General features: G+C 40.4%; 1 protein-coding gene across 3 annotated transcripts; it reads left to right on the forward strand.

Moving 5' to 3' along the window:
* Nucleotides 1–2,438: 2,438 nt before the first annotated feature.
* On the forward strand, nucleotides 2,439–9,761 carry plp1a (proteolipid protein 1a). 3 transcript variants are annotated; one of them, XM_044363030.1, is made up of 7 exons: nucleotides 2,439–2,565; nucleotides 4,913–5,099; nucleotides 5,259–5,415; nucleotides 5,769–5,937; nucleotides 6,606–6,679; nucleotides 6,793–6,858; nucleotides 9,186–9,761. In XM_044363030.1, exons 1-7 carry the CDS (start codon nucleotides 2,562–2,564, stop codon nucleotides 9,348–9,350), a joined length of 822 nt encoding a protein of 273 aa, XP_044218965.1. In that variant the 5' UTR covers nucleotides 2,439–2,561; the 3' UTR covers nucleotides 9,351–9,761. The 3 variants fall into 3 exon arrangements, with proteins under 3 accessions (XP_044218965.1, XP_044218967.1, XP_044218966.1); XM_044363032.1 differs by lacking the exon at nucleotides 9,186–9,761 and adding an exon at nucleotides 7,596–9,022; XM_044363031.1 differs by lacking the exon at nucleotides 2,439–2,565 and adding an exon at nucleotides 3,516–3,887.
* Nucleotides 9,762–10,003: the final 242 nt, after the last annotated feature.

The following is a 10,003-nucleotide window of genomic DNA, read 5'->3' on the forward strand; positions in this document are numbered from 1 at the left end:
TGATAAGATCCATGTAAGCTACCAGGAAAACATTAAAAAATATGATCTGATAAGTGAAGTATTTGAACCACCAGCAGAGACTTGTACCTTGTGCATTCTGTAGAAAACTGTATGGTGCTGTTATTTAACACAGGCACCTAGTGATGTGTACAGTATTAGCCACTATAAAATAGAGCATATCACAGCAAGGCATTGCTAAAATACCACTATTACAGTCATTATCTTTAGGGATTATTCCCCATGACCCCTGCAGCGAGAAGGCGCCTGAGGTAATGGTCCGCTAAGTTGATTGGACCTTTCTCAGATTTCCGACTCTGAGTGATGGGGAGTCTAAAGTATTTAGACACACAAAAGGGTTTAATGTTCCTCCAGTGGGGAAGTGATGAAAGTCTCTCAAGAAGCAACTCTGAGACGACCACAGGAGGCGGAGAGCAGCTGTGGACAGGTGAGAGACAGCAGAGGGAAGGCACACCATCATCTCAAGTCACTGCCTCACACCTGTTACCCGATAGCGCCGCTTCTCACCCACAGCATTGGATCGCACCCAACAGGCAGAAAACCTACTGCACCCAGTAACCCAACAGGCTTGTTGTTTTGATGACAGATGTTTGGAGCGAAATCACACTGTGTTCAAAGAAATCTTTACAAAAGGCAGTTTCTCTCTTGTGTTACTGATACATTTGTATGCTAAGTAACAATTGGGACATCAAATCAGGTTAAGTGATGCATAAAGTATGAATGAGTCAGGGTAAAATGTGTTTGCAAATTTGTGAACACACAATTACACAAAGAGGGCAGAGTAATTATATTAGCTTTTACAAAAGAAAACGTTTTTATCTTTATGGTATTATCAACTATTGTGCAATCCATTCATGGTTCACCTGTGTAATAGAGGAAAGGAGGAAAACCACGAGCCAGAGTCTGTAAAACACAATGTACAACAACCTGGTTAGTAGAGAACAAGGCTTGTATAACATGAGTGGTGTCTCTGAGGATTTCTGAGCTAGCAGCTCAAAAATAAATAATCTAATAGGGTTGTACTGTGAGACTAACTACATTAACTGAGAGGAAATAAAGAGCTCCATAACAGAATTACATATTCCCCATTTGAAAAAGACGCATCTTTGCATAAGAATTATTATGCCATTAGATTAAAACATGTACAAAATTAATATTAAATCAGGTCTATTGTAGGTTTTTTAAAGACGTTTTGTGCCTGCTTGACAAAACAGCTAACATTTGGATTTTTAGATGTTTCTAGATGCTTTCGAGTTTTTTCTTTTTTATAAAAAATGAACAACATTATGAGGTAAAACTCTTTATGTGGCTGCTGCTGCTGCACAAATGCTGTGTCAGGAGGAAGCCTGCCATCTACTGGACACAGGTGAAGCCAAATCTGGCTCTTTATTTCTGGTATTTTGGCTAGAGGGTGAAGATGAATCAGAGGACAGTCTCTCAGTCCGCCACAGTCAAGTCACCTGAGATCAGTGAGGTTTCCGTGCTGCATGCTCCTCTGGTTCACTAACAGCACATATCAGTTTAAGCAGATTCAGCTGAACATTTGATAATGAGTTAAAGGTCGCATGAGCTGACATGGACAAAGAAGCTGGCACAGACCCAAATACCCAGGGGATTACTTCTGAGATAGACATCAAGGGTTTTATGAACATGAATGACAACAATCGAGTGCATTTTAAATACCAATGTTGCTTTCACTGTCAGAGTGACTCACTGTTGTGATTCTGAGAAATAGGTACACCTCAACAACAGCTTAAAAGGCACTATCTGACTTCATCACAAGTTGAATCATCCACATATTCGTGGTCTGAGTGCCACTTTAAGATTGCTTTTTGAGGAACATAACAGGACTAAATAGACCCATTTAAGAGATAGACGATAAAGCAGATATCAGTGTTGCCAGCTGGTATGTCACATCTTTAATTCTCAGTACTGTATTTCAAACACTGCCGTCTAACAGATAGTATCTGACAATTTCCGAAGTCTGGGGAGCATCACCTGACTGTCCACAGGCCCATATTGATGGTGTGTTGTAACCTCAGACAAATCACCTTCACTGTTCATGGACATACGGTGGCTCATTAGTCCCATAGACCACCTGAATAATTCATAAGCTGTTTCTCATTTGGTTATATTTATCAGACTGAAACTCTTTGCCACTTGGGCTTTTAAAACAAAAGGCCTTGGTGAACCTTTCCTAACTCACAGAGGTGGAAAATTTATATTTCTCCAAAAATGTCCCCTCCGCTGTATTTGCATAAATTGGTCTCTGGTGGTGCAAATATGCGTCACAATGAACATTTCTGCAAGTGTAAGATACTTGACCTCCTCATCAATCTCCGCCTCGAAGTTCATTGAAAAGCGACATTGTTTCTTTAAGATTGCACTCGCAGTCATCAGCGGAGTCTGTCCATTGTTGGGGGGAACAGAAAGCGAGTTGAGATTGATATACGGGGGCCGAAGACAAGTTGCGCATATCATCAGCGGACCAGCTGCAGTGCAGGCAGCAGTAGCCAACAAGTCCTGAACGCATCCTTCCAGACATGGGTAAGAAACTCCAGCCGCCGGAATCTACCTTTATTAGCTTTTAGCAGGTTGCACACCTCATATTGTCACATCTGCACTTTATTTTATGCGTTTGCACACTGATATGAATAGGACTATAGGAGGGCATCAGGAGTTATTAAGTTTTTTTGTTTTGTTTTGGGTTTTTTTTATTGTCAGTGTAGAGGTCGGCTACTCGGCTGATGCTCCACTGATATGAGATTTATTTCATGCTTGAGATGCGACAGGGCTACTTTCAGAGGAGCCCTGTCGCATTTGCTTTTGGTCGCAATCTCTCTCAATTTTTAAAGAGGCGAACTTGGCCTCAGCTTTGCATTTTCTTCAAGAACGAGGCCTATATTTTCATTTGAGTCTCAACCGAGAGTTTGTGAGATTCCTTGGCTCAGAGGCTCAGAGTGCTTTAGCCGGTTGTTAGTGATGTCATTAATTGCTTAATTGGTACAAGGTGTATCTGAATGCACGCGGGCAAATATTTGTAAAACTGTATGTTTAAAGTTCAGGATTGTGTGCATGCTGTTATTTACTTGGTACTACTTGTATTCCTGCACTTCTAGTGACCAGAATTACTTGTACAACAGTGCAAATAACAGAATGTTACTTATTTCCTTATGTAAAAATACTGAAAATATTCTTTGTCTGTTATTTGTTCCCTCTGTTTAGACTCGCTCTTCAACACTTTAGTAAAGTTGTGCAATCTGGACAAATGGTGATCAGTCCCTCTCTGTCTGTCTCTCTCTCTCACGCGCACACACAGCCAACACTGCCAAGTAGACGTGTTCAATTAGAGTTATATATTTGGCACTCCTACCATCTGTGTTTACTGTAATGGTACCAACCACAGTCTGTCTGCTTCCATTGTGCGTGTCTGTGTGCATGCAAGCGTGTAATGGCACACATGCACACAGTTGCATTGTTTGCTTTTCCATCCTCTTCCAGCACAGAGAGCTCCCCACTATCACTTCTTGTTCCTGTGTGTCCTCCAGAAGGAAGTCTATGAGTGTGCGCATGTGTGTCAAGCATAGAGGTGCCTCTGGTCTTTGTTTGCTTGACATTGGTGGCCCTTGTACCCCCATGATGCTGTGGGACAAAGACTGTTGTCTCTGCAGTCACAAAAGCAGCCTCTCTCTCTCTTTCACTTTGTCTCTCCTCACTGTCTTCCCCCTTTTTCTCACACTCTCCATGCTGCGTTGTGAATGGAGCCAGGGTGCGAGCTGGGGTCAGAGCAGACACATCCCCATGCCCTTGGCCCTTGGCATCCATTCAAACAGCACATGACTATTAGGAAGAATGCACAGCTTTAGCAAGTGAGTGAAAAATGTTTGCAGCTGCAGCTGGATCTATAGTGATAAAGTAGTGTGAGTATATTTTCTTTAAAGGGTTGGTTTACCCAAATCACAAAACATAAATGAATAACAGAATACCCTTTGTGTAGCTATGCAGATAGTTCTGTTTTTATGTGCCCAGGTTTTGAGATATCAATCTGGAGATGTTTTCCTCCATCCCAGTTCAAAGGAATTCCATTTGTGGTGTTTACAGCATTGAAAATGAAAAATCCAGCTACTCCAGATAATCCACAGACCTTGTTCTTTCATTGGAACTACCTTTTACTCAACAAACAAACAAACAAAGTCCTTGAAAACTACTCACAACTGAAAATTGTTTCTGGAGAGCAAGGTCACTGTTGAATGTTTCGAGTAGTAAGATTGAAATGTTCAAAATTGATTATTAAATCCACTGAAAATGAACTGCCAACAAATTTGATAGTAAGTTCATAGTATTAGTTAATTATAAAGTAAACAAAATATATACCCTCTCTGGTTCCAGCTTCTCCAATGTAAGGATTTGCTGCTTTTCTCAGTTTTGGACTGCTAGTCAGACAAAATAAGACATTTGAAGACTAGATTACTTTGGTCTCTGAGAAACTGTAATGGACATTTCAAATATGCATTGCAACCTACAACCTAATTTCAAGCAGCACAAGCAAAATTCAATTCCACTGAACTGCATTAGAGTAGACACAGAAATCTTATAGGGGGATATCTCAAACCAAGAGCAAATAAAACCCAAACTATATGCATGGCTAGATACCACTAGAGTGAAGTGAGACAATGTTTTTATGCAATTTGGGTGAACTGACTCTTTAATAGGTTGTTGCGCATCAGTCCTTATTGACCTAACTAGTGGCAAAAACAAAAAGGATCTGTTTCTTTATCAGAAGCATACAGTACATTTTAAGGTGCATAGTTTGTACATTGAAACAGATGATTTCTTCTGTGCTGTCAGCTGATAATGATCCCTGATTTTCATGGTGCTCCATCTTTATTAACAGGTTGCTATGAGTGCTGTATGCGCTGTTTGGGTGGGGTGCCATACTGCTCCCTGGTCGCCACACTGCTGTGTTTCTCTGGCATTGCCCTTTTCTGCGGTTGTGGACACCAGGCACTCACAGAGACGGAGAGACTCATCGAGACTTACTTTGCCCGTAACCTCCAGGACTATATCACTCTCGCCTACATGTGCGTGGTAATATTAAGTATTCTCATCATTCAAGTGTCATCTTTTTAACCTTGCCATTGGATCTTCTCAGGCTGTTCTTTCTTTTTCAGAAGGTTAAGTGTCTTTGTAAAGCTGTATTTTAATAGTTTTTTTCCCTTTTTAACCATATCCTTTCTCAGCATTCAATATTTCCAGTATGTCATCTATGGTTTGGCCTCCTTTTTCTTCCTCTACTGCATCGTGCTGTTGGCTGAGGGCTTCTACACCACAAGCGCTGCCAAGCAAACCTTTGGAGAGTTCAGGAGCACCATGTGTGGCCGCTGCCTCAGCTCCACGGTGAGAGGCCCAGAGTGGGACAAGTAATGGGGATTGGAGAGATTGGATGGGATTAATACACATATCACTCCCTGGTGGGCACTGAGCTGAAAATCTTAAGGCTGCTAAAAAACCTTTGGGGACATGCAAAGATAAGCATACAGTGTGTGTTTAAGCGGTTGGGGGAAAAAAAAGCTGAGTGGTTGGAAGAGGAGGAGAACAGACAGTGAGATAATAAGTAAAGCTAATCAGAGAAAAAGTAAATGTGGTCACTAAATGAGTCACTGCTCATAAAAACTCACTTAGATTGCTTATGTACACCAGTGTATTATGATGACGCACCCTAATGTTTATTCTGCTTTCTCTGTGTACAGTTTATAGTGCTGACATATGTACTAGCTATGCTGTGGCTGTTGGTATTCGCCTTGTCCGCACTGCCCGTCTACTTCTTCTACAACATGGATGCCACCTGCCACACCATTGACGTTCTGACTGAGACGCCAGCAAGCATCAACCAGCTGTGTGTTGATGCAAGACAATACGGTTAGAAAAGAAATCCGTTTATGCCAATTTATGTAACAGGCTTCTCAGACAAGTTGTATTCAGTTAAAGGATAAGGTGATAGTCTGTATTTTTCTTATTTTCAAAAAGGAATTGATGCTACTAACAAGTACTGTCCATGTAATCAAAGCCTGATTTAGCTTATTCCTCTCTGCCATACAGTGTCATTGTTCAAAAAAACCATTAAAAATGCATCAATTAGCCACACTGTTGCTGTGGGTGACATGCTACATCATTACCATGAATATGGGCACTGTAGTTTAATTTGAGTCGATTCCACACACTCCTTCCTGTTGCTGTAAATAAATACTTGCGTATCAAATGTGTATTAATCCGCAGCTAAAAATAGTCCCCAAGAAATGCACTATTTACTAATGTTTGGGTAACATTTGCTCAAAACCACAGTGCCCAGCTATTTAAAGAAATTATTTAACATTCATTAACGTTAACATGTTCAATAGGAACCTATGTGCTTTGGATTGACTTCGCAGACAGGGTAGGGAAATCAGACAGTATTGAGAGACAGATTAATGCAATGTTGGTTTTGTTTATTCTTCATAGAATTTCTGGACAGTAACAAAACTATAGAATAAAACCAGCTTTATCTTTTAATTGTATCTGTGAGATAAACCTTTATACATTTTCCACAGGGCTCCTGCCATGGAATGCAGTGCCAGGAAAAGCTTGTGGTATAACTTTGTCCACTGTTTGCAAGACCAGAGAGGTAAGAAATAGGAAATAACTCTGGCTCTGCTGCCACGTTCTACAACAGGCCTGGACATGAAATAGCCTACAGTAGACATGTTATCACCACTAATGCAAATCTCTTCCTATCAGTACCAAATGACCTATGACCTCTACATTGCTGCCTTCGCCGGTGCGGGCATCACTCTCTTGGCTCTGGTGAGTGATTATCCTTCAGCCGGGGCCAGCTTGGCTGCACTTCCACAGTGGGGTACAACAATAGTGTTATGGCTCATGTGACTTAGTGACGCTCAAAGTGTAGGCGGCGAGGCATCTCAAGCCTCCATGACTGATGACTTTTGTACTATCGCTCTCTGTTCCTTTTTCTCAGCTGACACAAACATCATAATAATGCTGTAATGTCTGGTGGGTTTCCAGTCAGGCAAATGGTGCACCCATTATACTTGCATGCTCCATTACATAGGCTGTTATACGGATGGCATCTGCTATCAAATTAATGTCATAAACAGTTAATTGTTTTAGTTTGTTGTTTTTTTTGTATTTGAGTTTTCAGTTGATGATCAGAATCATCTGTATCGGCCAGATATGTTGACGCATACAAGGAATTTGACTCTGTTTAGTGGCTTTCAATGTACTTACACAGAATAACAAACACAATTATCTTCAGAAATATAGACAAGAAGTGACTATATATGTGTGAAACTGTTTCTGTGAACTGTAAACATGATACATATAGTGCAAAGTAGTGAAGACTGCAGGGAATGATGAAAAATGACTTTACTTTATATAGATATAGCAGGTGGTTATGTACAGTGTATATACAGCCTGTTCATATATACAGTAGTGAGTGAAATGTATTGCACATTTTATATTTTAGACTTTCTTCTCTTCACTTCTGTTTTGACAATCCCTGTCTGTGCTTTTTCTTCCTCCAGCTGACCTATACTGTGTCAACCACCTATAACTTTGCAGTTCTGCGGTATCTGGGGAGAAAGGGCATAGGTGCACGGTGTTAGGTCCACCAGCTTCCTGTCCGCTCTGTCATTATTTCACCACCAACATGGGGATATAAAGGGACGGCAACAATTCTCTCTTCCACATCATCTGCACAGAACCACTTGTGATGTTGGTTCTTTGGGCCACGAACTCTTAAAAATCTCTTCTTTGTAATTTTACTTTTCTTGTTGGGAAGAATGTCATTATTTTGTTTTTCCTTTCATTGTTTTTTTGTTTTTTTTATGGATGTGAGGCTTGCTTTGACCTACATAAAGTCTTGTCAGTATTTTCAATGCTATGTCACCAAAATATTTTTAAACTATTGCTCTTGTTGCTTGCTGAGGTTAGTGTCTAAAATTCATTTCTGCTTCCCATCGCGCCCAAAATACAAATAACACACCACTAATAAATTAACATCTGTAAGAATTAACAAGCAATTTGCAACACATGTGCAGCTAGAATGCAGCTGTTACAGAGAATAGGGATTATAGGTTACCATGGCTACCATCCCTCACATCTGGTTGCCATGGTGGCAGACAAGCACGCATTTGCAGTCTCACGCTGACCTCAGGACTTTTCTCACGGGCTGGAGAAAAGCCTCAACAATGGAGTCATGCCTGTTTTAAAAGCTAGCCAATAAGGAGCCAGTTCTGGGGGCCACCTGCGCTAGAAGTCTCTGCCAAGGGTTATATTACATGTCAAGGGAGAGGGTCCTCTGGACAAAGAGAGAGTAAGACTTCTCTAAAGCCTCAATGCAGCTCTTCTGGGACAGCAACTACACACACAACACATCCACACGCTGCTGCATGACCCCCACCTCCCCCCGAATAATGGAATTGATGGATTCAGAGTTGGGGGGAGGGACTAAAGGAAATTTAGATCATTTTGAATAGTTTCTTTATAACAAAGGGACATACTTGTTTAGTTCTGATCTAGAAAGGTCTGAAATTGTTTCTCATACTTTTGAGATGGCGAAAGCACTAGGTGCTAACTTATCGAGAGTAATCTCATATTATTAGACCTAAAACACATTGTTGAGGTGTGACTCCCCCTGCTGTTAATGCATGAATGAGGTACTATTATAGAGATAGGACAGCTTTGTTTTATCTCTAATTCTTTAGGAATTTTGTCGTAGTTATTGTATAACACATCTTTTACTTATTGTAGCTAATTTTACTACTATTTTTACACTTTGGTTATTACTAACAAAACCTTTTGCAACAAAATAAGTAGATTATTCTATTTGTTGGAAGCTTTACCTAGCTGTGAATGGTGGATTTGTCAAGTGGCAGCTGGCTGTTTGATGATTATTTTTTTTCTGTTGGTAATATTTGATAATAAAACGAATATTCTTTTGAAGTATTTATGCAGAGTGCCTCCGAAAATCATTTATTTGTAGTCTTTGTACAAGTGCAAGTCTGGTGTAGTATCATGGTGTTTAACTGGTGCTCCATCCTTGGCTTCTAGCCACATCTAGGGGCCAAAGTGTTTTGTAAGGTGTTTTGTATTCTCTCCTCTTGTGCCCACAGGTGCACTGTTCCCTGCACTTGGCTGTGAACCAGGTGAACCTGAGGAAGCTGAGGCACAGAGCGAAGGAGGAGAGTAGAGGCTATGACCTGTATGGGCAACTGCAGAGGGACAGAGGAGGGACTCTGTGCTCTCCGTATCCCGCAAACACATCCGACAGCTCCTGACAGCACCTATAATTTATTTGTATTTTGGCATTTGTTAAACTAATTCCCTTCATTATTTTTTGTTTTTGTGAAAAAATTGGGTATTTTGTGTTACATCAAAATGTATAAGATCATACAAATGCAGTTGGGAACTTTGATTTTGAACTGAGCCATAACAGTTCAATATTTAGTGCTGATTTCCTGTTATGTTGTTCTGCATTTGACCCATGTCTCTGTACTTTCTGAATGTCTGCTCATGTCAGCAGTTTAAGAATATGCAAGTTGAAAGGCACATATGATGAAAAGTTAAAACGTTTTCATCATATGTGCATGAAATGAAATGTTTTTTTTCATGCATAGGTCTGATTTCACAGTATGCGGTGCATGCTTGATATCCTTTTTAATGAAGGGAAAATAAAAATGCAGAGCATGCTTGATATTCTTTTTTAACAAAGAGGAAATAAACAGCATTCACTGTCTCTCAGGTTCCCATACACACACTTGGTCATTCAACCACATTCAAGGTCTTGTGTGATGTAATTCAAACAAGGTGAGTTTGGGGGGTAAAAATGAAAGACCCTTGTTTTACTCATGATCTTGCTGAGAAATAGAGAAATGCTTAATTTTAACATTACTGCTTGTTTCTGTAAATGTTGGGGCTTTTCCTGATAGTG

This window comes from Thunnus albacares, chromosome 10, assembly GCF_914725855.1.
Source record: "Thunnus albacares chromosome 10, fThuAlb1.1, whole genome shotgun sequence".
Classification (NCBI taxonomy): Eukaryota; Metazoa; Chordata; class Actinopteri; order Scombriformes; family Scombridae; genus Thunnus; species Thunnus albacares.